Source organism: Ricinus communis, chromosome 10 (genome assembly GCF_019578655.1).
Source record: "Ricinus communis isolate WT05 ecotype wild-type chromosome 10, ASM1957865v1, whole genome shotgun sequence".
NCBI classification, from domain to species: Eukaryota; Viridiplantae; Streptophyta; class Magnoliopsida; order Malpighiales; family Euphorbiaceae; genus Ricinus; species Ricinus communis.
The window spans coordinates 10116042-10142362 of record NC_063265.1 but is presented as its reverse complement, the minus strand read 5'-3'; the positions used below and the strand labels follow the sequence as shown (position 1 = coordinate 10142362).

The 26321-nt window shown below is 34.8% G+C and overlaps 6 protein-coding genes and 1 long non-coding RNA gene across 10 annotated transcripts; 3 read left to right on the top strand and 4 right to left on the bottom strand.

Moving 5' to 3' along the window:
• Window positions 1-699: 699 nt before the first annotated feature.
• On the top strand, window positions 700-6278 carry LOC8276537 (putative disease resistance protein RGA3). The gene is made up of 2 exons (XM_002525411.4): window positions 700-4926; window positions 6141-6278. Exon 1 carries the CDS (start codon window positions 1181-1183, stop codon window positions 4712-4714), a length of 3534 nt encoding a protein of 1177 aa, XP_002525457.1. The 5' UTR covers window positions 700-1180; the 3' UTR covers window positions 4715-4926; window positions 6141-6278.
• LOC8276536 (E3 ubiquitin-protein ligase SIRP1) lies at window positions 6160-7206 on the top strand. The gene has a single exon (XM_002525410.4). The coding sequence runs from the start codon at window positions 6160-6162 to the stop codon at window positions 7204-7206; it is 1047 nt and encodes a 348-aa protein (XP_002525456.2).
• Window positions 7207-7605: 399 nt separating this feature from the next.
• LOC8276535 (pyruvate kinase, cytosolic isozyme) lies at window positions 7606-10417 on the bottom strand. The gene is made up of 3 exons (XM_002525409.4): window positions 9908-10417; window positions 8746-9207; window positions 7606-8596 (listed from the first exon to the last, which is right to left on the bottom strand). Exons 1-3 carry the CDS (start codon window positions 10157-10159, stop codon window positions 7784-7786), a joined length of 1527 nt encoding a protein of 508 aa, XP_002525455.1. The 5' UTR covers window positions 10160-10417; the 3' UTR covers window positions 7606-7783.
• Window positions 10418-11468: 1051 nt separating this feature from the next.
• LOC8276534 (glucosidase 2 subunit beta) lies at window positions 11469-18276 on the bottom strand. 3 transcript variants are annotated; one of them, XM_015723197.3, is made up of 14 exons: window positions 17831-18276; window positions 17635-17748; window positions 17090-17185; window positions 15915-16154; window positions 15376-15560; window positions 14019-14322; window positions 13816-13920; window positions 13627-13722; window positions 13468-13525; window positions 13259-13327; window positions 12827-12914; window positions 12264-12325; window positions 12107-12158; window positions 11469-11997 (listed from the first exon to the last, which is right to left on the bottom strand). In XM_015723197.3, exons 1-14 carry the CDS (start codon window positions 17946-17948, stop codon window positions 11932-11934), a joined length of 1653 nt encoding a protein of 550 aa, XP_015578683.1. In that variant the 5' UTR covers window positions 17949-18276; the 3' UTR covers window positions 11469-11931. The 3 variants fall into 3 exon arrangements, with proteins under 3 accessions (XP_015578683.1, XP_015578682.1, XP_015578681.1); XM_015723196.3 differs by having other exon boundaries at window positions 13627-13728; window positions 14019-14319; window positions 17831-18275; XM_015723195.3 differs by having other exon boundaries at window positions 13627-13728; window positions 17831-18274.
• Window positions 18277-20133: 1857 nt separating this feature from the next.
• On the bottom strand, window positions 20134-20890 carry LOC125368634. Its single transcript, XR_007214329.1, has 2 exons — window positions 20559-20890; window positions 20134-20484 (listed from the first exon to the last, which is right to left on the bottom strand). It is a non-coding gene; the product is annotated as an uncharacterized LOC125368634 (long non-coding RNA).
• Window positions 20891-21258: 368 nt separating this feature from the next.
• Window positions 21259-24104, bottom strand: LOC8276531. Its single transcript, XM_002525405.4, has 6 exons — window positions 23915-24104; window positions 23774-23824; window positions 23628-23679; window positions 22849-22907; window positions 22056-22101; window positions 21259-21648 (listed from the first exon to the last, which is right to left on the bottom strand). The coding sequence occupies exons 1-6, from the start codon at window positions 24005-24007 to the stop codon at window positions 21524-21526; spliced, it is 426 nt and encodes a 141-aa protein (XP_002525451.1). The 5' UTR covers window positions 24008-24104; the 3' UTR covers window positions 21259-21523.
• Window positions 24105-24235: 131 nt separating this feature from the next.
• Window positions 24236-26192, top strand: LOC8276530 (early nodulin-93). Of its 2 annotated transcripts, XM_048369814.1 has the most exons (5): window positions 24236-24626; window positions 24730-24791; window positions 24948-25050; window positions 25470-25545; window positions 25858-25918. In XM_048369814.1, the coding sequence occupies exons 1-5, from the start codon at window positions 24464-24466 to the stop codon at window positions 25886-25888; spliced, it is 435 nt and encodes a 144-aa protein (XP_048225771.1). In that variant the 5' UTR covers window positions 24236-24463; the 3' UTR covers window positions 25889-25918. The 2 variants fall into 2 exon arrangements, with proteins under 2 accessions (XP_048225771.1, XP_002525450.1); XM_002525404.4 differs by lacking the exon at window positions 24948-25050 and having other exon boundaries at window positions 24249-24626; window positions 25858-26192.
• Window positions 26193-26321: the final 129 nt, after the last annotated feature.

The following is a 26321-nucleotide window of genomic DNA, read 5'->3' as shown; positions in this document are numbered from 1 at the left end:
AGAAGGAGAGGAAAGGTAATTTAAAAGAAAAGGAAGGGACTTAAAAGTTCTATTCCGTTTGGTTATATAAAGATAATCATTAAAGAAAAGGGAAGAAAAATATCTAAAAGTTATAAAAGATACAAAAATTCTTAAATTGATATATAAGTTTCAAAAAAAATATTTCATTATATAATAAAAAACATACAAATTTTATAAATTTTAATTAATTATAATATTTAGTTTTAAATAATTTTATAATGAAATGCATACAAATTTTTTTTTTATCTTGATAAAATCATGAAATAATTAACTATGAAATATGAAAAGTGATGATATTATGTAATAATAGCTACTAAATATATAACTTTCACATAAAGAAAAAAAAGAAGACATATTTCATATAAAGTAGCACTCTTTTTATCATGGCAAAATAAAAAGAATAAATAAATATAAAAGTCTAATGAAAGTCAATCTAAAATTTACACGAAACAGTTATTTTTGGATTATTATTAAAAATAAAAAGATAAAAAGCCATTTATGTATATGTTATAATTATTTCTCACGAGTTAAAGTTTTTTATACCCCAAATTAGCAATTTCATCTTTTCTATGGGAAATGAAGGAGAATTATTCCTCTTTTATTCCCCTCCTCTTTTTAAAAAACTAAATAGCTAAAGATAATGATAATTCATTCTCTATCCATTCCCTTTCCTTTGAATTATCTTCCATCCATGCACATAATATTGGTGAAACGAAATTAGAGTTTTGGTTTCATTGCAACAGGCCAAAGATATTTAAAATGCAACTTATGATGATCATAATTGTGATGGTTGGTGTTGGTAGAACATAGTGGCAGTGCATATCAGTGTTTATGGCTATAATTTGAGATGACAGTGGATGCTTTTAGCCATCATACTAGACTTTTTCAAAGGAGTTTGCCATCAATATCACTAATAATTTAATCTCATGTTCATTGTTTTACAATTAGACATAGTAGTTGGATTGACTTCTTGTATGAGACAATAGACTCCAAGTCTTCCCTATCAGTATTGACAATTGGCAAGTCCGTGTATAGTGATTAAAGTCCCTGAAAGGAGGAGCTGAAATTGTTTTCATCTACCAAGAGTTAAGATTAATCTGTCTATAAAAAGAGAGTGCTCTGAAATCTTGTGGGATTCAGTCAATTTTTTCCCATCGAGATGGCAGAAATAGTTCTGATCGCTTTTCTGCAGGTTCTGTTTGATAAATTAGCTTCTTCACAGCTTGAAGAGTATGGGATGTGGATGGGTGCTAAAAAGGAGCTAGAGAAGCTGGAGAGTACTCTATCTACAATTGCAGCAGTGCTTGAAGATGCAGAGGATCGGCAAGTGAAGGACAAGGCGGTTCGGAATTGGTTAACAAAGCTCAAAGATGCAGTTTTGGATGCTGATGATGCATTGGATGAGTTTGCAACCAAGGCTTTGCAGCAAAAGGTGAAATCTCAGAATGATAGCAAGCACTGGGTGTCTAGTTTCCTTCTTGTACCCAAGTCTGCTGCTTTATATGTTAAAATGGAATTCAAGATGAAGGGGATCAATGAGAGGTTGAATGCTATTGCATTGGAGAGAGTGAATTTTCATTTTAACGAGGGAATTGGAGATGTGGAGAAGGAAAAGGAAGATGATGAGAGACGACAGACACATTCTTTTGTGATTGAATCTGAAATTTTTGGAAGGGAAAAGGATAAGGCAGATATTGTAGATATGTTGATTGGTTGGGGTAAAGGAGAAGATCTTTCCATCATTCCAATTGTAGGCATGGGGGGAATGGGTAAAACAACTCTTGCTCAATTGGCCTTCAATGATGTCAAGGTAAAAGAATTTTTCAAGTTAAGGATGTGGATTTGCGTCTCTGAGGATTTTGATGTTCAAAGACTGACAAAAGCAATCATAGAAGCTGTGACAAAAGAAGGATGTGATCTCTTGGGGATGGATCTACTACAAACTAGACTTCGAGACAGATTGGCTGGGGAGAGATTTCTACTTGTTCTGGATGATGTTTGGAGCGAAGACTACAACAAATGGGATCGTTTAAGAACTTTGTTAAGAGGAGGTGCAAAGGGAAGCAAAATCATAGTTACCAGTCGTAGTGCAAGAGTTGCTGCAATAATGAGCTCGTTATCAACATGTTATCTGGCAGGACTATCCGAGGATGATTGTTGGACTTTGTTCAGTAAACGAGCATTCGGAATTGGGGGAGCAGAGGAGACTCCTAGAATGGTGGCTATTGGGAAGGAAATCGTCAAGAAATGTGGAGGGAATCCTCTGGCAGTTAATACTCTCGGAAGCTTGATGCATTCTAGAAGGGATGAACAAGAGTGGATATATGTCAAGGACAATGAACTCTGGAAACTCCCTCAAGAATGCGATGGAATCTTACCTGCACTGAGAATTAGTTACAATCACTTGCCATCTTATTTAAAGAGGTGCTTTGCTTACGCTGCAGTTTTCCCAAAAGATTATGAAATCAATAAAGATAGGCTCATTCAAATGTGGATAGCAGAGGGCCTGGTGGAAATCAGTAATTGTGATGAGAAGCTAGAAGATATGGGAAACACCTATTTTAAGTATTTGGTGTGGAGATCTTTCTTCCAAGTTGCAAGGGAATGTGAAGATGGTAGCATTATTTCTTGCAAGATCCATGATCTTATGCATGATCTTGCACAGTTTGTTGCTGGAGTTGAGTGTTCAGTTCTTGAGGCTGGCTCAAATCAGATCATACCCAAGGGAACTCGCCACTTATCATTGGTCTGCAATAAAGTTACGGAAAACATCCCAAAATGCTTTTATAAAGCAAAGAACTTGCATACCCTTCTTGCATTGACAGAAAAGCAGGAGGCTGTCCAGGTTCCTCGTTCACTTTTCTTGAAGTTCAGGTACTTGCATGTGTTGATTCTAAACAGCACTTGTATCAGAAAGTTGCCAAACTCTTTAGGCAAGTTGATACATCTCAGGCTCCTAGATGTTTCTCACACTGATATTGAAGCATTACCTAAATCCATCACCTCTCTAGTAAATCTGCAGACCTTGAATCTGTCCCATTGTTTTGAACTTCAAGAATTGCCCAAAAACACAAGAAACTTAATTAGCCTTAGGCATACCATTATTGATCACTGTCATTCATTATCAAAGATGCCCTCTAGGATTGGAGAATTAACTTCGCTACAAACACTATCACAGTTCATTGTGGGCAAGGAGTATGGTTGTAGATTGGGAGAGTTGAAGTTGCTGAATCTCAGAGGTGAATTGGTTATAAAAAAGCTTGAAAATGTAATGTACAGAAGAGATGCTAAGGAAGCAAGATTGCAAGAGAAGCATAATCTTTCCTTATTGAAACTATCATGGGACCGTCCGCATGACATTTCAGAAATTGTATTAGAAGCCCTCAAACCTCATGAAAACCTGAAGAGATTTCACCTAAAAGGGTATATGGGCGTGAAGTTCCCTACTTGGATGATGGATGCAATTCTATCAAAGCTAGTGGAGATCAAGCTGAAGAAATGCATGAGATGTGAATTTCTCCCGCCACTTGGACAGCTTCCTGTTCTCAAGGCTCTTTACATCAGAGGTATGGATGCTGTCACATATGTTGGTAAAGAGTTCTATGGCAATGGTGTTATTAACGGATTTCCATTACTCGAACATTTTGAGATTCATGCTATGCCTAACCTTGAAGAATGGCTAAACTTTGATGAAGGCCAAGCACTAACCCGCGTCAAGAAATTAGTAGTAAAAGGATGTCCAAAGTTGAGAAATATGCCCCGTAACCTTTCATCTCTCGAGGAGTTGGAGCTGAGTGATAGCAACGAGATGTTATTAAGGGTACTGCCAAGCCTAACCTCCCTTGCTACTCTACGAATATCTGAATTTTCTGAAGTTATCTCTTTGGAAAGGGAAGTCGAAAATCTCACCAATTTGAAATCCCTTCATATTAAGATGTGTGATAAATTGGTCTTCTTACCCCGGGGAATAAGCAATCTCACTAGTCTTGGGGTTCTTGGCATTTGGAGCTGCTCAACCTTAACATCCTTGCCAGAGATACAAGGCCTAATCTCACTTCGAGAGCTAACTATATTGAACTGCTGTATGTTGTCATCTTTAGCAGGATTACAACATCTTACTGCTCTTGAAAAGCTATGCATTGTAGGTTGTCCAAAAATGGTTCATTTAATGGAGGAAGATGTACAAAACTTCACTTCTTTACAGTCTTTGACAATCTCCCATTGCTTCAAGTTCACCTCCCTGCCTGTTGGCATCCAACATATGACTACATTGAGGGATCTTCACCTACTAGACTTTCCTGGTCTGCAGACCCTGCCAGAATGGATTGAAAACCTGAAGTTACTACGCGAGCTGTCAATATGGGACTGTCCTAATCTTACATCATTGCCAAATGCAATGCAGCATCTGACTTCACTAGAGTTTCTTTCAATTTGGAAATGTCCGAATTTGGAGAAGAGGTGCAAGAAGGAGGAAGGTGAAGATTGGCATAAGATAAAACATGTTCCAGATATCGAAATCAAAGACCAGGAGATCAGAATGGAACAGATTATGGCACCCGAGATAGCTGCAAATGATAAGCATTTAGGAAGACTTCTTGGTGAGGCAAAGAAAATAAGAACTGCTATTGTACATTCTCTGAAAGCAGCTCAAGTGATAATAGGTGGAGTTTCCTTGAGAAAGCAAAGGCAATGAAGGCTGCAATGTGTTGCGAGGACAGAAAGAATTAGAACAGATAACCAAAATTTGCAGCCTTAGTATTAGCAAAGAGAATGAAAAATAGGGTCAGCAAGTTATGAACAGGATGTGAACTTTTCCTTTTCACTGCTTTATCGAAGCAAATCAAGCCAATGTCCTGCTGCCAAAATGAAAGACATGATGGAGATTGATAAACTGAAATTAATCCGGTAATTTTCCTCCCTTGTTATTCATTCTTTCTTAAGTTTTCACATACAAAGCAAGTTTTTTTTGGTCATTACATGTAATAATTCTCAAATCAATAAGACATTATGAGGAGCCGCATGGCATGAATTGATTGGTCAAGAAATACCTGACAAAATGACAAAGTTGGTAATCGTTGGAATATACCTTCCCTGCCATTTGTAAAATCTAAATACGCGCAATGAGTCAATTTCCTACAAATAAATCAGAGGTGTTGAATTTTCTCATAAGAAAATGAAACAATACCACCCAATGGGACATACTCGTGCAATAAAAGCAAAAGACCAAAAATACTTTAGATATAAAAATAACAAGTTAGTATTAATTTAGAGCAAAATCAAGTACAACTGTGTAAATGATTGGTAATAATATCATTGATCTATTAAAAGTCCATATAAAAAAAGTTGACAAAGTTTTCTCAGAAATAAAAAGGAGAGAACTTCCATTTTTCTTTTACCAACCTGCTTCATTATTTTTTCTTTTCCAAAAAGAAGCGGCAAACCCAAGAAGATAGACATCAAAGGAAACCACATCCCCTGTTTATCAGGTTCAGGTGCAATACAAATATTTTTATTTAGTATAGTTTTGATGTGTGTTGTCTTTTGTTATGGCTTCTTTTTCCTTACTAACTTGGTAGCTGAAATATTCTTGTCTCGCATCATCACAACTAGAAGCGTGTATACAATATCTGTTGCAAGTCTTGCATTCTGTAGCTATTTTTATGTGTAAATATCCATTGATATCAATCTTCTAGTTAAGCCAAAGGGAACCCATCTTTCTCTTACTTGTTTCTGTCTCATATTCGACTATGTTCAAGGGTGTTCTAGGTTAATTGGTCATTGAGTCTTTTTATTGCTTCTTGTTCATCGAGAAGATTTTGAAGTGAGAAGTATGTCTAGTCATGAGGAAGAAAAATGATCTATCTGTTTGTCTTGACATGAAAAATTGTAAATTGCTTTATTGTCTTTGTATTCTGGAAAGCACATGTTCACATTGAAAAATCATGTTTGCTACTTGATACCTGTGTAATTGTGAGTAATAAAAGATGCTACTAGCTAACTTTTGTAGAGAATTTCGGCTGTTGCTTCTTGGTTGTTTATGTTATTCTATATGTTATATCCTGGTTCTGCTTTTCATTTCTGTTGATTCAGTTTCTCCTTCTGTTTTTCGATTTATTTAGGTTTTCCCATAGAAAGGGAATGGGGGATGAAATGGTGGATCGATACTGGTGTCACATGTGCTCTAGGATGGTGACCCCAGTAATGGAGGCTGAAATTAAATGCCCATTATGTGAAAATGGGTTTGTGGAAGAGATAGGCAGCACAAGAGATCTCAATAACAATGGCATTGATTTTGTATCAGAACGTGCATTCTCTATGTGGGCCCCAATCTTGCTTGGTTTAATGGGTGGTTTAGGCCCTGTTCGTGCACGCATTACAGCTCAAGAGCATGATAGCAGCAACAATGCACAAGAAGAAAGGGAGGAACTTGAGAGGGAATTTGAATCATTATTTAGGAGGAGGAGAAGAAACCCTGCTTCAATCCTTAGTATGCTTCAAGGTTCAGAGAACTTTGAAAATAATGGGGAGAGTAATGGTAATAATAACAATAACAATAATGTGATTTTGGTAAATCCTTTCAATCAAGAGGCCTTAATTCTTCAAGGTTCTTTTGATGCAAGCCAGCCTGAAAATCCAATTAGAAATATGAGAAGTTCTTTCCGGGACTACCTCATAGGACCTGGTTTGGATTTATTGCTACAACATTTGGCAGAGAATGATCCTAACCGCTATGGAACCCTTCCAGCACAGAAAGAAGCTGTTAAAGCAATGCCGACCATTGCCGTTGAGCAGAACGCAGAATGTTCAGTATGCTTGGAGGAGTTTGAGATTGGAGGCGAGGCAAAAGAGATGCCATGTAAACATAAATTCCACAGTGCTTGTATTCTTCCTTGGCTGGAACTTCATAGTTCTTGCCCAGTTTGCAGGTTCCAAATGCCCTGTGATAATTCCAAGATTGAGGCCAATAGCTTGAGAAGCAATGATGGAAGAACGATAGAGAATAATGCTGCTAGGATGAACGATAGCTGGGGAGACGTTGGGGAGCAAACAGACAATGGGAGAAGGTTTTGGGTCCCTGTCCCATGGCCTTATGATGGCTTGTTTTCTTTGTCAGCATCCCAAAGTGATGGGAACTCTACTTCAGCGACCTTAACAGGAAGTTCCTCTCATACAGATGAAACTTGAAGATCCTTATATGTATAAATCTATGCTGTTTTTTCTGCAGTTGTTTGTGCAAGGAATTGGCCTGATTATAGTCTTTTTCTTCTCCTTTTCTGGCAAGCATTGTGGTTTTTGTTGGTATTGAAATTTGAAGAACTAATATAATTTTTCCGACTTTCTTTTAATGGATCTTCTACAACAATAGTTTGAGGTTTTTTGTTCTTTTTTAATATTTTGGGCTAAAAACTACCATAGTTTAATTTATTTTAGCTGAGGGATAATAGTCTTTTTAGTATATATATCATACATGTATAGAGGATGCAATGAACTCAATTTATTGATTTCTGACAAGCATTGTGCTACTAACTAAACTAAAACATGCAGGAATAATTTGGCAAACTTGCTCCCATAATTTCCAGAGTCTAAAAAGAAACAAGATCTCATGTTGATTAAATATAGTTGCCATGACAAAATTTGTATGGATCCTATGGTTAAAATTTTCCCATATAAAACTCCTGGCTCAATTGCTTAATATAGTTACAGCACCAATTACATGCTGCAAAATCTAGTTGACTTCGACTTAAAATTCTTCACAGTATGACTACTGTACAAGCAAAATCTTGATCACAGAAGCAGTGTCAATCTTATGCAAAACAACAACTGAATCTCCTTGCTTGCAAAATCCTTTCATCTTTGCATATTGCAAGGCATGCTCAACTGTTTCATCTGTTGATTCACTGTGAGAAGCTCTTATGGAGCCTGAACTCAGAACAGGCACCAGACCCCGGTAAATAAGGCTATGCCTAGCCGGACTTTCGTTGCTACATGACCACTCAAAGGAATCAGATTTAACTTCAGGAACAACCACAGACAAAATTGGCACACTCGGTCTGTACTTAGACAGCAGCTTTGCTGTATTTCCACCTTTAGTTAGTACTAAAATAAAAGCTGCGTTGACACTGTTTGCTGTCTTTACTGCAGAAGAAGTTAAACTTTCCAAAGGACTCATTGGCATTGGAGCATTTTCCATAATTTTCTTGAAAAGAAAACTGTAATCTATAAAGTCCTCGGCCTCCATGCAAATTTTGGCCATGGTTTGAACAGCACTTTCAGGGTAGGCTCCAGCAGCAGTTTCTCCACTGAGCATCACACAGTCAGTACCATCAAGAACTGCATTGGCAACATCAGTAGCTTCAGCTCTAGTAGGCCTTGGTGACTTGATCATTGACTCCAACATCTGAGTTGCAGTTACCACAGGCTTTCCTAGTATGTTAGCCTTGTGGATCATCACCTTCTGAGCTAGGAATATCTTCTCAATTGGGATCTCCATTCCCAAATCACCACGCGCCACCATAAACGCATCTGAGTTTGCGAGAATTTCATCAAAATTAGCAACTCCTTCTTGATTTTCAACCTGCCAAAACATAAATACACAACTAAAAGGTTAGTTTGATGTCATGCCATGGTTTCTTCAAGAACATATTTTAAGACACAACGCTAGGTACAAAGTCCATAGAAGCAAATTTGCCAATCTTTACATGTATTTAAACATTGTATACTTGCCTTTGACATGAGAAGAATGTTCTTTGCATTCTCCCCTAGCAGTTCTCTGACTTCCATCAGGTCTGAACCTTTGCGAACAAAGGATAGCGCAATCATGTCTATCTTATTGGGAACTCCCCATTGTAGGATATCCTCTTTATCCTTTTCAGTTAAGGTGGGAAGATCAACAATTACTCCAGGAAGATTGACATTCTTTTTCTCACCCAAAAGAGCAGAGTTTTCACAGCGGCAATGGACCAGGCCATTCTCTTTGTCACAAGCCAAAACTCTTAGTGAGATTGTGCCATCAGAACACAAAATAACACTTCCTGGAATCACGTCTTCGGCCAATTTTTTGTAGCTCATACAGATTTTATTCTCATCACCTTTTAAGCTATAGTCAGTGGAGATAAGAATCTCTTGACCCTGCTTTAATTGTACAGGCTTCCCATCCTTCAAGAACCCAGTTCGAATTTCAGGTCCCTGTAGACATCGAGAACAAATTAAAATACTTTATTGGACAGATCAACAGATGGCAGTAAAAAAAAAAAAAGTCGTCAATGATGCTCTCTACACCTACATTACTTCCACATTGAATATGTTCATTATGCAGAACTTTCGTCTATAACCATTAAAATTTTATTCTTGAAAAGTTAAGAGAATAATATGAAAAGCATAACATGCAAGAGTTTGAACTTTTTAAGAGGTAGTGTATAACAGAAGGAAGTTTATTCCAAGAACAATGCTTTGAGAAAGGATTGCTTTATCACTGACATGTTTAATTAATCAAACAAAACCATTGTCCCGACAATAAAGCAAAAATCTATCCTGGATTAAACAGCAACTCCCTTGACATTTAATGTGAATTAAAAGGGAAACTCCTTGGTCCTGTTCTGAAAACCAAATATAATGACTTTTTTTTCATTAAAGCACATGAATTTGAAGTCACCATATTTAGCAGTTCTGTTTCTCCCGTCCATGTTGTCATAAGGATCATAAGAAAATACAACAGCAATAAATACAACACTCATAAATCCATTGCAGAGATTTTAAATATCATCTGTCAACACCCTGAAAGAGCAAACTTATCAGTGAATAAGCAAGCAAAACATGCATATGGAGAAAAATCAACAAAACAACCGAAATAGCCAGACTGTAGACCCTGAAACAGAAGCTAGTATACCTTGGTATCCAACATGACAGCACAAAGAATGCCAGTATTATTCATGGCAGTCCTGAGATTATCAAGAGTCTCTTGATGATATGCATGAGTCCCATGAGAGAAGTTGAAACGTGCAACATTCATACCAGCCCTTAAAAGCCTTTCTAGCATAGTAACTGATCTTGATTGTGGCCCTAACGTGCAAACAATCTTTGTCTTTGGCCTCCTTTCTCCTGCCATAGCCGATCCATGCCCTCTCAGTATCTTCTCCATTAACAAAAGATTCAGAAATAACGAAGAACCCAGAAAAGAAAAGAGACAAAAGAGGCTAAAGCAATGAGTTCTTTTAGCAATGCAGTGGTGGCAAAGGGTTTTACTTTTGACGGGAACTTTGGTATAAGGTTTTTGAAGGGTTTTTAGGGTACTGAAGAAAACAATACACAGGGGCAGAAGACTTATATATAGTCTTTTTTATTGGCCACTAAAACAAATTCTAAGGGGTAAAAGAAAACCTTATTTGAAAAGGAAATAGGTTTGATCTTTCACTTTTTATTTAAAACATTACTGCCATTATTATAACTTGAATAGGAAAAGGAAAATCTATTCAAAATCTTAGAGTAATTAATTTTCTTGGTAGGAGTTGTTTGCTTTCTTGGAAGACAAACAAAGAAATAAGAAACAGGAAAATGATAAATAGATGTGATATTCACGAGTCAACAAATTTTCATGAAATAAGGATTTGTAGCAAAGTGATCTTCGTTTTCCTATTCTGATTGTGAAATAAGAAAACTCGTGATTTTATTATAGCAATCGAGGGGATATATTTTTTAATTAATTAATATCAATAATTTTTAATAAGTGTCAGGAAAATACTATTTTTCACTCTCTTTTACTTTACCATAATTTATTTTTCTAATAGGCATAAAAAGATTAGACGTAAATTATTATATAGAACTGGAACATGGACGTGTAAAAGAATCAACACCTCTTAATTTTATTTAGTTTATTTCTATATATTTAATAATTTTAGATCATTCTGAAAGAATGAAAATAAAGAATTATATTAGATGTTATTAATACTTTACTAGCAGACGAACCAAAATAAAGTATTATTTTATTGAGCATAAGGAAAACTACAATATGTAGTATATATTGAAACATCTAATCTAAGTACAAAGAAACCTAAGAGTATGGAGGAGAAAACACAAAGAATATCCTCATTAAATGGAAATTTGTTCATCACCATTCTTTTTATTGCAATGATAATGAATGGCATCAAATAAGAATAAATTAAACAGCATAATTCATAGGTTATACTTCTCTAGATTATTAATTACAATGCACATATATATATAATATATATATATATATATATATATTTTCTCATTATACTTTGAGAATGACCTCAAGCATGATTTAGACCGTTCATTTGCTGGGCCATTAAAAGAAATTGATAAAAAAAAGGGGAAAATCTCTAGAAAAGAAAAGGGCAACCAAATGTTTGGAAGTACTGGAAAATCCTTTAATGCGTGCAAATCAAGCAGGGTAAAGAGTTTCCATTTAGTGGCATGCGGGACTCACATCAACAAATTCTAATTTAATTTTAGGTTTGCTAGCAAATGATCTGTGCATATGCAAAATTTGACATGAGCACAGCTTTTCCAAAATTTGTTGCATTTGATTTACATGCTACGCTAGTAAAGCCTGTTGGTCCAAAAAAGATGATTTTCATCTCATTGAGCCACAACTCTCTGGTACTATTACATGCCTCTGGAGAATTCTAAAGCCGCTCTAAAATGATTAATGGCATTCAGTTACACTACATGTATGATCCCTCCATAAAAATCTCTAACTAGTTTCTTGGCCACATGTAGCAATAAGCTCAATTTGGAGGCTTGATGAGGGACTTGTGTAGATGATTTTGAGCAGTCTGCTGCAACATTTTGATCAAATCTTCAAGAATAAGATGTGCAGCTGTTTCATGCAACGAACTAAAGAGAATGCAGTCAAAGACCCTGGAGCATATGCTACTGGTTATGAGCATCCTACAATTCATCATGGCTATCTGGTTGTTCTTCTTTGTCCATAGCTTGAAGTTTATGTTTGAATTCCTGTCAGATATAAAAATTCCATGTCTGTAAGAATTTTCTTCTTTACCTTTTTTTTTTTTGAAAAAGATAACTAAAGTGTAGTATTTGTTGCAGATTGAGTTATAGGTACCTCAAGTTTTCCTTCTAGACAAAGGACAGGTGTCGTCATCAAAGCTGCATATCTGCCAGTGCCAAGAACAAGAAAGTAGCGAGAATCAAAGTTTATTCATGTGTGTACTTATGTACTGAAGGATACAAGGGAAGGGAGAAAGAAAGAGATTGTATACTCGCAGCGGCTGGGCTCATCAACGTCAGTTAGCTCTGTTTTCAGTCCACACCTAAGCTTGACCTGTTAAAGTTCAAGAGCTCATTGGATAATATCAAAATAATATTAATATCTTAAAAAGACATTTGCAAATAGTTCAGTTCCCATTAAAATATGAAACCACTATGTCGGTCAGTTCAACCACTAAATGATCAAAGACATGACCATCACACATTCAAACAAGATGAAGAAATAAAGTTTCTCGTTTAGTAAATAAAATGAAAGTGGTATTACGAAAAACACCCTAACTAATCAAAATATTCAAAAGGAACTCAATAACTACTTTCTGAATTTCTTTTGAGAATACACAGTCCTAAATCCTAACAGATGCTCCCTGCATTACCACGTTTTTCACATGTCAAACTGGAGTACTTTGAGTTCTGACCATAACAAATACTAAGGGGTGGACCCCAGGAACAGAATATCTAAATGACCCAAAAATTGTTAAAATATTTCGCACATCATCTGCATCCTTATAGGACCATTTACATGAAGACTGCCAGAAAATCTAAAGATCTTAATTACCTTTAAGCTTCTCTCAGGTCCATTCCAGCATCCCTGTCCATTTGAAAACAACATGATGCGGTATGAGTTCTCAAATTTCTCCCACTCCCTACATACAGGAGAGCAGAAAGGGTTTCAGAACTAGAACATCAAAATCAATACAAGCAAATAACTAATTTTGAAATTGAATCATCAACATAAGCTACAAACAAATCAATTTATTGTTTAAGTGTTTTCAAATTGATACCAACATCTCATTTGTTAGTGCTGATATTTTCATTGTTCAAAGTTCAAATATCCGTAATGACACTATGTAGATCCTATATTCAATAGGCTTCCAATTATTCCATTAATGAACTGCTACTTCTAAGTGTTCAAAAAGATGAAAAAATGGAATAACAATGTAGCAACTTGTATCGATTACAAAGCACCACAAATGCCATTTACTCATACCCTAGTTGGGTTTTATGGTAGCCCTCCTCCTGGGTTGCTTCTTTAAATGGGCAAACTTTATACACATACCTGAATGAAGAATAACAAAGTCGGAAGTGAAATGACTGAGAAAGTTATGTTTCTTAATCCTATTATGTTATGAAAAAATAACCATCTAAATCACAGGAAAGAAATGGAGGGACGCAGTTGGGAAGAGGAGGTATTATTACTTGTCCTGCTTGGTTTCAAAGCATTGATCATACAATCTATAGAATTCCTTCTCTGTACCTGGAATTTAACAGATAGATTTGAGCAAGATAAAAAAATTATCAATTACCTGCTGCTAAAAGAAAAAGTGTGAACTCAATGTCACTCTTGTTCAGAATTACCAAAGTCATGTTTTAACTTTTCTGTCAAAGTTGATATCTTTGCCTCAACATCAGACAGTCTTGTAGTGGCATCATCATACTCCTTCCTAATATGATCTGCATCTACAAAGCAACAATGCAAGAAAATGCATTTTCATGCACTTATCATATTCAAGAGCTAGTATATATACAAATAGGAATTAGTCTTACCTAATTTATCTACAGGAGGTGGAGAAACATTAACCAAGTCCAAAATGTTTCGAACAGTATCTTTTATCTTTTCCAACCATGATGAGCTACCCAAAGTATTTTTCCCTGAAAACATCAAGAAAGAGAAAAACAATGAGAACTCAAAGTACCAAACAGAGCCAAAATAAGATTGCAGAGGGAATGAATGATTAAATTATGCCAACCAGATAAATCTTTTTGTTCTTCTAAATGAGACTTGTACTTGGATTTGGAACTGTCGAGATCATTTCCTATAGATGATTTCTTGTCATTATTGTTATCGTAAACTTCATAATTAGTGCTCTCTGAAGTCTCAGTGCTGCCTCCACGGTTATTATTAGAACCAAAACCATCTGCCTCGCTTCCAGCTTTTCCTCCTGTCCAGCGGGAAGCAACAAGCCGACCTAGCTCTTCTCTAGACAACCCCTCAGTACTTTCAGATGCATCATTTGATAAGCTCTCCATATTTTCGTATTCATCCTTCTCCTGCTGAAACCAAAAACAAAAACTGTTTAGAGCAAGTCAAAACTCCACATTTAGTTATCTGCTAACAGTGGGTACATCTAATTTACTGTAGATAAAGAAATTACAATGACATAATATACCTTTAAAATACAGCTGTTTATAAATACAACTAAATGGAACAGGATTTAACAACTTCTAATCCTGTGATTATGAATGGCTTGCTTATGCTTTGTTCCTTTTCCTGCTAAATTTGGAGCTAACTCTCCTATGGGATCCAATGAAAGCCTAACTCATGCGAGAGTTATTCTAATGGTTGGTCAGAGTCATATCTTTTAAATCCTCCAATCATTTGGGAAAAGAAGAAGAAGAAAGTACAAATCATATCTGATGATAGTGTGACAGTGCACAAATTCATCAAACACCATGGTTTCTGGTGAATCTTCTACACAGATTTTAAGAATGTTGATAACTTGTATTGGATCAAGATTGGCTACTTATAGGATATTGATAATATTCTCTTTCATGCCAAAGAATGATGGTTCTGATTTTTCATTTTTTTCCTCATTTATGTTTAAATTATTCAACTATTTGTTTCCCCTCTATAATAAAGAAACTAAAGTTGATTAAATATTTAGAACGGTTTGAAGCCTTAAGAGAGCGGGGTAGGCCGGAAGAAAGGAATCGGGAAGCAACACTAGAAGGATTCGGCTGCAAATGACCATTCACAGAAACCTCAGAACTTGTTAAGAAAGCTTAGTTTTGTTCATTTGTCTATGTTAATTAAGAATCTTGTGATCAACTCCAAAACAGGTTGGTTGACAAAACTAAATGAAAAATTATAAGAAAAACACAGGCATAATAGTCTCATAAACATGCTCATTGTGAGCACACCAAGCCTATGCTGTTAAAAGTAGACCAAGAATATCCCACAGTTGCTTCTACAAATTAAGGTGCTCTAGGAAGTTGCAGGGTTGTGAAGGTGGATTCAATCTTATTACACCAATGTGGTTGGTTTAGCTTTTCCCAATTGCTAGCATATATATACTAACTAAGAGTATGAACTCTACATACACCAACCTTATCTAGTGTCGATTCATTTGATAGCCTGATGTTATCATTGCTAGAGCTGAAGCTTCCTTTTTGGTCATTATCAGATTTATCTCCAGCCTCATCTTTATCAGCTGAAACTTTTTTGGTCTTCTCTTCTTTATCTTTCTCTAGGCGTTCTTTTTCCTCTGCCTTCTCAATTTGCTCCTTATGCGCTATGTAACAGGTCAAATAATTGACATAAGATAGGTAAGAAATATCAGTTTCAAGGCCAAAATCCTTAGCAAGCATTTTTAACAGAACCTCCCTTCTTTAGGAGAAAGATAATGGATTCAAACTCAAATAGTATAAGAAAGAACTTGGATGCCGAAGTCCTAGATAATTTAACCCGGAATGTAAGAAAGGACTAGAATGACAGTCACAATAATGTAAATGATTTGTTAAGTCCAAGGTGTTTAATTGACGCTACTCTAGAGTGACAGTCATAATAATGTAAGTGATATGTTGAAGTTCAAGGTAATTCAACTTCAGACATAAGAAAACAAAAAACTAGGATGTCAAAGCAATACCCTTGAGCTGTTTAACAAGTATTTTAAGAGTTTTCTTTTCATTTTTCAGCTTCAACAATTCCTTTTCATCATTGGCTATTGCTTGTTTTGCTTGTTCAATTTCCTTTTTCCGTAAGGTAGCACCTTCTTTATACATGTCAATCTTTTTCTGCAATTTGTCCCTGGCTACTTTTCCAGCCTCCCAGCATGTATTTCGACACTTCACTTTACCATCATATTCATCATTCCCATCACAGCAATCTGCTTTCACATTACAGAATGATCAATAAAAGTAACTGAAATAGATATGTCTTCATATAAATCGGCAAATAATTCAGAAAGATGCTCAAACATGAATTCCACAGAGGGATATAAAGATACTTAGAATGAACTAATCATACAACTATTTAAGAACTATGAATTAAATTCATTAGATATTCAGCACACATACAGCAATGCTAAAATATAAAAAAAATAAAAAATAAAAAACTAGGAAACCTTACATTGTTAAGTAGATGCAACATAAATGAGCCTTACTTATCAAGGAGAAAAAAATAGGGAACAGAAATACAGGGATATGCTTCTGATTTTAAGTAATTCGTGAGTAAAAACCTTCTGGATATATTTTGGGTAGGTCAGCTACAGTATTATTCATTTTTAAAGTTGTGAACAAGAGAAAGATAGGACAGGGATAAAATATGTAAATATTACACATTCAAATGTATAGATGAGAAAAATATCTCCAGAGAGAACATTAATCACTGAAAATATTAATGTATCAGAAGAGCTTCAATTATTTGTATTATGCCAATTGTTGAAAAACAACAAAGCATCTAGCGCTTCACCTTCTCATCTGCCTTCAATTTCAATAACACCTTAATCTTCTTACGATAATTGAACAGGAAAAAGAGCCTTTCCATGTGACTCAGATAACTATGGAAAACATTCTTAAATGCAGTGGCATTGTCTAAGATTAGATTCTAGTCAGTTTAAGTTCTTGGCAATCACACTTTGCCATTGACTTAAACCGTGTCTGCCTATATTCAAGGTGAAAGGTAACCAAGTAGAAGTTTCAATATTCTCCCGTGAGATGCACTTAGAAAGAAGAGCAAAAGTTTGAACATCAAATAAAAAAACACAACCAAGTTTAGTCACAAAATGAAAACAAATTCAGAGTTATATGTAAACAATCATACCACAGATGCCATCATTAACTCTTGAAGAAGGTAATGAAATAGGAAGATGCCCGACATTGTGACAATAAAATTTTCCTTGTGGACATGCTGACGTTCCTGCACCCAATATTGAAATTATAAACATTGGCAAAGACTTGAACAGAAGCCAAAAATATGATGCATAACCCTCAACTTCTAAACAGACTGCAAATTACTTTTGATGTACTAGACAACAGTATTAAACACAAAATGATGACCAAGCATCAAAACTCCTACAGAAGACGTAACAAACAAACATCATATAACATTTCTCCTGTTGAGTAGCTTAAATTCGTTATTTTACCAAATGCAGAAAAAGGTTAAACTGATTCTATATAAACAAAAAATATTCAAGGGTCTACATTTTAACTAAAAAGCTTCCTATTATGAAAAGTTTCCACATTTTGAAACAAGCACATAAATTGATAAATATAATCAACATATACAAGTTAAAAGGAAAGCCCATCATTGAAAAATCATGAAAACAAGAAGAAAAAAGAATAAAGAGAAGGGCAGAGAGAAAAGACCAGGCTCATCAGTGCCATCAGGGCAGTCGCAAAAATCATCATTGAGTTGAGCTCTAGTGAACTTCTTGGATCCATTCTTGCACTTTATAAACTCCGGTTTGAAGTAATCCTCATCTGGGTATCGTTTAGCAATGACAATTATATCATTATAAACTCAAGATAGCTCAAAATCCATATATATCAATGTAATGATTACCTTGAGGGGGAATTCCAAGGAGAGAAACCGAAGAAGATGATGATTTGGTGACACAAATCAGAGAGAAAGTGCTCATCAAAAGAGAGAAGCAAAGTATATGGAATTTCATTTTGGGCATTATATATATATATATATATATATATATATATCACAGACAAAGAAACAAGTTAGGATTTCTGTGTTCAAATTCTGATTCTTGAAAGCTTGCTTTATATTTTCACGTCTTTTTATTATTAAAATATCCAACAAGAGATCGCCGGTGAAACCAGAATTGACTGCCTTGGGCGTCCACTGAAAACGACACCGTTGAAATAAAACGTTTATTTCTTTTCTGACATATAAACGAGAACCTGCCAGTTTGTCGTTATATCAGGGACAATTTCCTTTTTTTTTTTTTTTTTAAGAAAACAAAGTATTTGAACAAAATATTCATTTTATAGTTTTAGTTCAAAAATATATTAAATAAAACAATTTACTTGAGCTGCAATAAGAGGTTGAAAATATTTTTTAAACTAGCAATAATTTGTTATTATCAATAATTTTATGGTTTATAATCACTAATTTTTTAATTATATTTAGCTATTATTTTAATAAAATAATTAATAATATCACTTTATTTTAATTAATATTTAATATTAAAATATATTTAATATTATTATTTTATTTTATTAATTTATAAATATTATTATTTTATTTTATTATATAAACCACAGGGTGTATAGAGTTTCAATAGAAGAATATATGCTTTATAAAATGTTACCAAATCAAAAATTTAGCCTATTTTATATATATATTATAAAGGTAAAAGGTATAGACAGCTCCTTGAATTTTTTAGCGAATCTCAATTAAACCCTTATATTTCAAGTTTCAATAAATGAACCCTTGAACTAACTAAAACAGAGCAATTAGCCCCTTGTCCCTAACTCCGTCTAAAAGAAGCTCTACATGTTGCATGAATCAAGGTAACACTGTCCCGAATCTCGATACCATCTAGAAAGGGTGCAACTGTGACTTGTAGTTAATGCAAATCCATTAGGCATAATAAAAGAAGCTGCAAGAATCAAGATAATAAACCTGCAAATGCAACTGAGCATGACGAAACATAAGCTTCTCAATCTCAATCAGGACATCAGGTATAACTATAGACTGTGCATATCCGAGTTGAATTGACAAAATAAATAATGGCAATTAATGACAGTTTGTTTAATGCATAGGAACCTACTACTAACCAGCATACCATAATAAATAATAAAGGAAAGAAACGGGCCACTAAATCTTGTCAAGGGGCAAGGGATGAGGTATTATTATTTATAGCTTTACATTATTCACACTTACTGTGGCCAATTTAAAAAGACATTTCTGTTGTTATTATATTACTCCAACAGAATAATATAAGAACCAAAGTCCCTAGATATTTAAGGGGCAAGTTTGGAAGGAGGAGCGGAGGTGGCATAGGTGGAATGGGTGTACGCATTGATGAGGATACTGGGAGAACAGTTTTTCATATGAGTATATGTGTTTTTCTGTGCTCGTGTTTGTTTTGTGATTGTTGAGTTTTTGGTTGAGTTTGATGTTTTTAGTTTTAAATGTAATAGGGGTCATTGAATTCTGAGGTTGTAATTGATCAAGGTACTACAAACAACCAGTACCATGCAAATCAATGGTCATTTAGATATGCAATGGCAGAAAGAAGCAAACTTCAAATCAGAAGACCATCTAGTTCAATAGATTCAGCTAATATCAAGAAGATTATATTTTCACATGAAGGTCAGGGGTCAGGAGATTTAGGATATACATTACCATCTGACTTACAATGGCAAGGACAACCAGCATGTACTACAAGACAATTAGATGCAACACATGATTGGAAGACTAATTCATAAGCGATATGATTCTACAGCTTGTAGCAGTTCTGGCTTTACAGCAAATTGATACTGATATATTTCTTAGAATTAGATGAGACAAGCTAAGTTATTTGTGAACTTAAACATGTTTTTGGGATATTGCAGATATTTTGTGAGCAATCAAGTTCCTAGAAAACTTGAACTCAGTATATTATCAACTTCTTTAGGAACTTCATTTGTCCATTTAATTTTGTTGAAACAGTTTATTGGGTTATTTTGTGGCAAAACAGGTTGCTTCAGTGATATTTGTTTGCCTTTTGTCATATTTATGTTTCTGGAATTCCATTATTTAGTGCACATTTCCTTTTATTATTGATAATTTCCTCTTGTGATGAAAGCAACTAAAGATGACTACATTTCTGTCATCAAAAAATCCCATTTCAAACATAATTAGTCATCAGACCAAACACTACATTAACAATCCTAATCTCATTCATATATTACCCAACATCACTAACATGACTAACACTACCCATGACAGGACACACCCAATTTTGTACAGTTTCTTTTTCTTCAATATAGCTTTACATTCTTCTTCCAGTTTCTTCTTCTCTAGCCCAATCCTCTTAACTTTTTCCTTTAACTCAGTAAACTCAGCTGAAATTTTGTGCATTTTTTTTTTCCAATATTCATCATCTGGCAATTTTCCTTCCATAACGCCTTCTTTTCTTGGTTTAGATCATTGATGACAGCCTTTGCTCTCTCGCACATAGGAAGATCGATCCAAAGAAAAAATTCACAACCTACACCCTACAGTTTTTACCCAAAAATTTAATAACTCCTTCAAATAATTAATCAACAACTAAAAAGACATTCTTGCTTACCCGGTGTCTTTTATCATACTTGCTACATCCAAAGAACCTACGCCCAGGATGTGACTCCTTCCATGCTGTCCACATGTTACATGTTTCATTACAAAAGCAACTTGGAGCTCTTGGGAGATCTTCTTCGTCTCTAAATCGAGCCCTTCCTCTGCTATTGTAGAGCTTGTGGCAGATATTGATAATGCCATCTCACTTTTGATTATTCCAGTACTCTCAATTTAAGGTTTCAAAATATAGAAATAAGGAAGAAGATGGAAAACAAAGTGAAAATAGATAATATCATTGATTTCACAATGGTAATATTAACTTTTGGAACCCACTTCAATTAATTACCAAAGTTTTTAACATCTACTAGTGTTTTAAATGGATTTAGGAACAGGGGACTAATTGCTCTATTTTAGTTAATTTAAGGGTTCAATTATTGAAACTTAAAGTGTAAGGGTTTAACAGAGATTCGCTAAAATATTTAGGGAGCTATCCGTACTTTTTGCCTATTAGTTAGTTTATATTTGTTGAATCGAAATAGAGGTATAAAGGTTATTACAATCTCTTTTTCTTTTTTCCCCATCAAATCATCATCTGAAGATGATGAATTCATAGTGATTATGACCATATTCTGCAAAAGATTCTAAATAAATGATTAACACAAAAATGTTAATGGCCGAAGCTGAAGAAGGCTTGGCTAAGTCATGAAGTAAAATATTTCAAACACGGTTGGCTTCTTCCCTTCAAAATTTTCTCAAGTATCAAAAGAAATTAATTGCAATTTACATGGATCATAGCTTGAAATTTGAAATATTAACATTTACAAAACCGTTAAATACTAAATCCCTAAAAAAAGTGAGATAAATATCAATGACAATGGCGACTGATAAACATTATAAAACATATACCGGACCACCTCTCTCTCTCTCTCTCTCTCTATTCATCTGTACCATTGCACTTGCGCACATGGAGCTGTGCTTCTACAAAGTAGAGGAACTTCTAGAGCTGTGCATCTTTTGATCCTTTGAAGGAGGTAGTGAAGGAGACGAAACTGCAGCATGGTAAGAAGATGAAGCAAGTTGAGCTACCGCAGGAATTGCACCACCTGCAGATTTTCAGGAGATACTGCTGTTAGAATTTTCAATGGGCACCTAAAATACAAGTCTGCACTCTGCACTATAAGACTAAAGATTTATATTGATGTTAGTATATATGAAGTAGAACCCCTTCCCTCTGTGGCAGTCCACACTCGCTCACCCAGCCTTAGCTCCCTTGTGCACCCAACTTGCTAAACTATTCCCCTCGAAACCCTCTCTTCCCCCCCCAACCTCTCCCAATCCAGTGACTTACACATCTTGCTTATTCTCTGCCAACTCATATTGCTTAGCTATTAGCTACAATGACCATCTAGCTATCTGTGCCTTTTGAAAGCCACTTCAAACAAATGCACATAAATGACCGCGTAATCGTAAATCTTGAGCCGTAGGGAAACTTATTGAGAGTACTACTGACCTACTAAACCTGCACAGGCTGAAGAGAATACAATTACAGGTGGTGCCTGCATATGCACAAATACTGTAGTTAGTGAAACAAAATTTCAAGAAGAAAAGATGTAGGACAAAGTATGTTCATTGACTTTTGGTTCACATAATATGTGGCTTCTTTAGTTGAAGATGTACAACTTTTCTAAATACCATACTTGGATACTATTAGTTAGTTAAGTAGGTAGTCTAGAATGATTTCTAGATTGTTGAAAAAGATTAGAGAAAAGAAGGAAAATAATATTTTTATAGAAACATGTTATAGACCATAAATTTTTTTGTAGTTCTAACATTTATATTTTCTATTAATAAAAAACCTCAATTGCAGTTAAATATCACGTACGAAGACCACAAAGGTCAGAACCATTATGGTTCAAGATGACCCAATACTGAACCAGAGTTCACAGCCCAGCTTCAATATCAGGGACATGGGACAGCAGAAGTACTGCCAATGCTTCAGTAAACAAGCATAAGTTAATGAGTTAATGACAATAGTTTTTGAGGTCCCACAATAACAAATGTAATTGCAATCCAAACTATAACTTTGATCAATTATTAGCTTTGACAACACGCAAGGCTGCTCATGAATTGATGCAAGACAATCACAAGGAAACTTGTTACCTACAAGGTTGTGCATTCAACAATTTGGTGAAAAGCACATACTTAGTTCAACAAGAAAGCATAAGAGCACCAAACGAGCATTAAAAAGGCCAGATGAGGTTCAGGAGTAGCTATAAACCCTATAGCAGAATATGGAAACTTACACCAATGAAGAAATGCAGCCACATTGGTCCTTTTACCCACTTTCGAACAACTGGCATCACTACATCAACCAACATACATATCAGCAAAGAACTAACCAGAAGAATATCCTTATTCTCTATAATTCACAAGAAAAAGGTTAAAAATGCCAATTCAGTGATAGTACAGAGCACAACATGCATATGATTAGGCCTTCTATAAAAATTACAAATTAGAGGAAGCACTTGAAAGCTTAATTAAAGTTTAATTCATTATTGCATATAATGAGTTTTATCTTAAAGATTTAGATCCAGTTAAGTAAATTGGAGGGTCATTTCATCATATTCCTGAGCTTAGGTGTGTTTCCTATTAATATTCTTAAACTTTAATTTACCCCTTAAGCAACTCGTGAACTTTAATTTTTGTCCTTGAAAATCCTTATAAGTTATCTCAACAAAAGTTCACCTAAAATCTAATACGACAGAGGCAATCATCCCGCCATCACTTCTTTCATATTTTTACTTTTGTGACGTTGAATTTCCAATAAATTCTAAACAAAATTAGACAAAAAGGAGTTACTAAGTGCAAAATCAAAACTCAATGATTTTTAAGGGGAAGATTGAAGTTTAAGATACACATTTATATTCAGGCACTGCAAGAATTGCCCGTAAATCATACAAGAGGATCATAACAATTAGGCTGGCGAATAAACTTGAAAAGAAATTAATAAGATCAACTTATATATAAAAACAACAACCACCACCCAACAAATACTTAAAAAAAATTAATTAAATAAAAATACCATGATTGAATCCATAAAATGCGCTCGCTGTACCACCAACAGCAGAACCAATCTAAGAAAAAAAAGTAATTGAAAATTTAATTTCATAAAAGGATTTTAAGAAAAAAAAAAAAAAAAGGAAATAAAAGAAGTGTAGAAAGGAGTACCATAGAAAAGCTATCTCTGATTAGAGGTGGAACAGTCCATTCACTGGTTTCCTGCAAAAACAAAAATAATAATAACGATAAATCAAACAATTCAAATTCAAAACTTAATTTGATGTACAGAAAGAAGAGAATTTCAAGTACCATCTCCTTTGAAAGAGGACCTGCACAGTGATAACATCGCAATTTACTATCAACTTTTGATTTCGATTCCGGTTTCAACTTAGAATCCGCCATGCCTATTGATTTTTGCAGCAACAGTAAACGAACTATCTCAAAACCCTCTACCAGGCGCTGGCATAGGCTTAGGTTTCTATATGGTTGCTGAGATGTAAACGACGGCGTTTGCTCATGCAACGATAATAAATAACTGATAGACGCCACGTGTCAAAACCTTTTTTAAGGGGCCAGAAAGAAGAAAAAGAAAAAGAAGAGTTTATTCGTGTATATACAGAAAAGAATGAGGGTTTTTATTCAAATTTCTGGTAAGTAATTAACCCGAAAAAGAAACATGCGGCCTCGGCTTTTTTTCTTTTTCTGACCTAACCAACAACGACCCGATTCTGTATTCTTGCATATCAAATCACGACCCGACTCTTTCTCTATTTTGTGCAAGTCCCTCGGACAAATCAGCCTCGGTCTTGCTTTTTGTTATTGATTTTGAACAAGGATTTGGAATTAGAGAAAAACAAAATGGGAATTCCGTCAGAAATTAGAGATTACTGGGCACAAACAATCAAAAACAAAAAGAAGCAGATTAGTATTAATAATAATAACAATAATAATAATAATTCTCTGTGGATTTGTTCTCCAGCTGAAGATCAGAGGATTTTAGAAGCTAGACGTTGTACTCAAGGTTCCATTTCCGGTTTTTTATTTCATTTATTTTGTTATGATTCTATCTTTTGATCAATTTAATTCACCTTTTCTTTTGTTGGGTTTGATTGTAATTTATGCAGAAGGTGTTAAAGCTGGAGCCAAGGCAGCTGCTGTTGCTGCTGTAGCCAGTGCTATCCCTACTGTATGTTGTTAATCTTTTTATTATTGTAAAAAGCTAGAGGGTCTGTGTTGTGAGTATCGTAAAGGATTTTTTTTTATACTGCCCAATCTCAGGAGGATTTTTACAAGTATAACAAATTTGTTTTTTTAAGGCAAAAGGGTGCTTTATCTTATGCAGCTGGAAGTAAATATTTACTTGAAAGGGATCATTTTTCAAGGAGTGATTACCCAATTTGCTGTGCGCAAGCGTAACAGAGTGGAGAAAGATTTTGGTGAAGATGGTACATTGCCAAGTTGGTTGACAACCATTTGGATAATAGGCTTTAATGGAGTTTTGGCCTCTTAATTTATAATAAAATCTCTTTTTTTTTCAGTTTTCTTCCTTTTATATATCGAAATATTAATGAGTTTTCCAAATTGGAGATTGTTGATTGTATAGATAGAGGCCAAATTTAGTTTTATTGGAGGTCCTGCATCTATTATTATATCGACTTCAGTCTCTCTAGTCCTCCATATTACTTTAGTAGTCTGGTAATCTTAGAAGCTGTTCTTTTTATTTCACTTTGAGATTTGATTAATTAATAGTTGGTAGTGATATGTTATAGTGATCTCAATAATTACTATATTCTTTGTGCAACTTGGAGATTTGAATAAATGGCTTATGTCTTTCAATTTGATTCTTTCTTTTTAATGTTTTCAGTTAGTTGCTGTTCGTGTGATTCCATGGGCAAAGGCAAATCTCAATTACACTGCTCAAGCACTCATCATCTCTGCTGGTATGATCCACTCATCCAAGTTTAATAGTATGTAGAAGTTTTATAACCTTTAAAGTATCCTGCATTTCAAAATAATCAGTTGTTTGCAAGGATATTTAACAACCACATTAAACTGAAATGATAGGATTTGAAAATTTGTAGGATTAATTTTACAAGGTTTGTTCTTTTAAGGAACATGATCAAGTACACCCCTCTAGAAACTGTTTCCAAAACATATAATACAAAAGAAACTACCATGAGTTAGGTAAAGATACCAACTTCCAATTCATGGAAAATTTGACATACTGCTTCTTTTTATTTTGCATTAAACAGCATCAATCTCTGCTTATTTTATCACTGCTGATAAGACTATCTTGGAGTGTGCAAGAAGAAATGCTCAATATGACAAAACAACTTGAGATGCTGAATGTCACGGGATGTGTTTTGGAGTTGCAATAAAATGTATAATTGCTGGAATTGGTTGTTGTAATGGAAGTTTTGTGTCTGCAAGGAGGCCATTGTAACTGTAGCCAGATAAACTTCTTTTGCTATCTCACTGAGGAAGGCTTATGTTAGTGAGCCGGCTGTAATGTTAACTTGAGACCGGGTTCTCAATTTTCGTGTATTTTTATAAGAAATAAAATGTGCCAGTCAAGATTTTGTTAGAATTGTTCTTTGAGCTAGACTAATTTGCAAGTTGACAAAATTAAATTTTATTTAATAACTCTATGAGGACTCCTGAAATTGTTTTTCCTTATTAAATCGTAGGTGCTAGAGTTGTTTGAGTTGCTGTTTCG

What these genes read in the sequence shown, in the direction of transcription:
- LOC8276537 (XM_002525411.4), top strand. Translation starts at nt 1,181, where the DNA reads ATGGCAGAAATAGTTCTGATCGCTTTTCTGCAGGTTCTGTTTGATAAA.
- LOC8276536 (XM_002525410.4), top strand. Translation starts at nt 6,160, where the DNA reads ATGGGGGATGAAATGGTGGATCGATACTGGTGTCACATGTGCTCTAGG.
- LOC8276535 (XM_002525409.4), bottom strand. Translation starts at nt 10,159, where the DNA reads ATGGAGAAGATACTGAGAGGGCATGGATCGGCTATGGCAGGAGAAAGG. An exon ending in CTGTCATGTTGGATACCAAG is followed by an intron (nt 9,208 to 9,907) that starts GTATACTAGCTT and finishes CGATGTCTACAG; the next exon opens with GGACCTGAAATTCGAACTGG. An exon ending in ACATTCTTCTCATGTCAAAG is followed by an intron (nt 8,597 to 8,745) that starts GCAAGTATACAA and finishes ATGTTTTGGCAG; the next exon opens with GTTGAAAATCAAGAAGGAGT.
- LOC8276534 (XM_015723195.3), bottom strand. Translation starts at nt 17,948, where the DNA reads ATGCCCAAAATGAAATTCCATATACTTTGCTTCTCTCTTTTGATGAGC. An exon ending in ACTTGTTAAACAGCTCAAGG is followed by an intron (nt 15,561 to 15,914) that starts GTATTGCTTTGA and finishes CCTGTTACATAG; the next exon opens with CGCATAAGGAGCAAATTGAG. An exon ending in TACCATAAAACCCAACTAGG is followed by an intron (nt 12,915 to 13,258) that starts GTATGAGTAAAT and finishes TCCTGTATGTAG; the next exon opens with GGAGTGGGAGAAATTTGAGA.
- LOC8276531 (XM_002525405.4), bottom strand. Translation starts at nt 24,007, where the DNA reads ATGGCGGATTCTAAGTTGAAACCGGAATCGAAATCAAAAGTTGATAGT. An exon ending in GGCTGCATTTCTTCATTGGT is followed by an intron (nt 22,102 to 22,848) that starts GTAAGTTTCCAT and finishes GTGCATATGCAG; the next exon opens with GCACCACCTGTAATTGTATT. An exon ending in AGCCTGTGCAGGTTTAGTAG is followed by an intron (nt 21,649 to 22,055) that starts GTCAGTAGTACT and finishes GAAAATCTGCAG; the next exon opens with GTGGTGCAATTCCTGCGGTA.
- LOC8276530 (XM_048369814.1), top strand. Translation starts at nt 24,464, where the DNA reads ATGGGAATTCCGTCAGAAATTAGAGATTACTGGGCACAAACAATCAAA. An exon ending in AGCTAGACGTTGTACTCAAG is followed by an intron (nt 24,627 to 24,729) that starts GTTCCATTTCCG and finishes TAATTTATGCAG; the next exon opens with AAGGTGTTAAAGCTGGAGCC. An exon ending in GAAAGATTTTGGTGAAGATG is followed by an intron (nt 25,051 to 25,469) that starts GTACATTGCCAA and finishes TAATGTTTTCAG; the next exon opens with TTAGTTGCTGTTCGTGTGAT.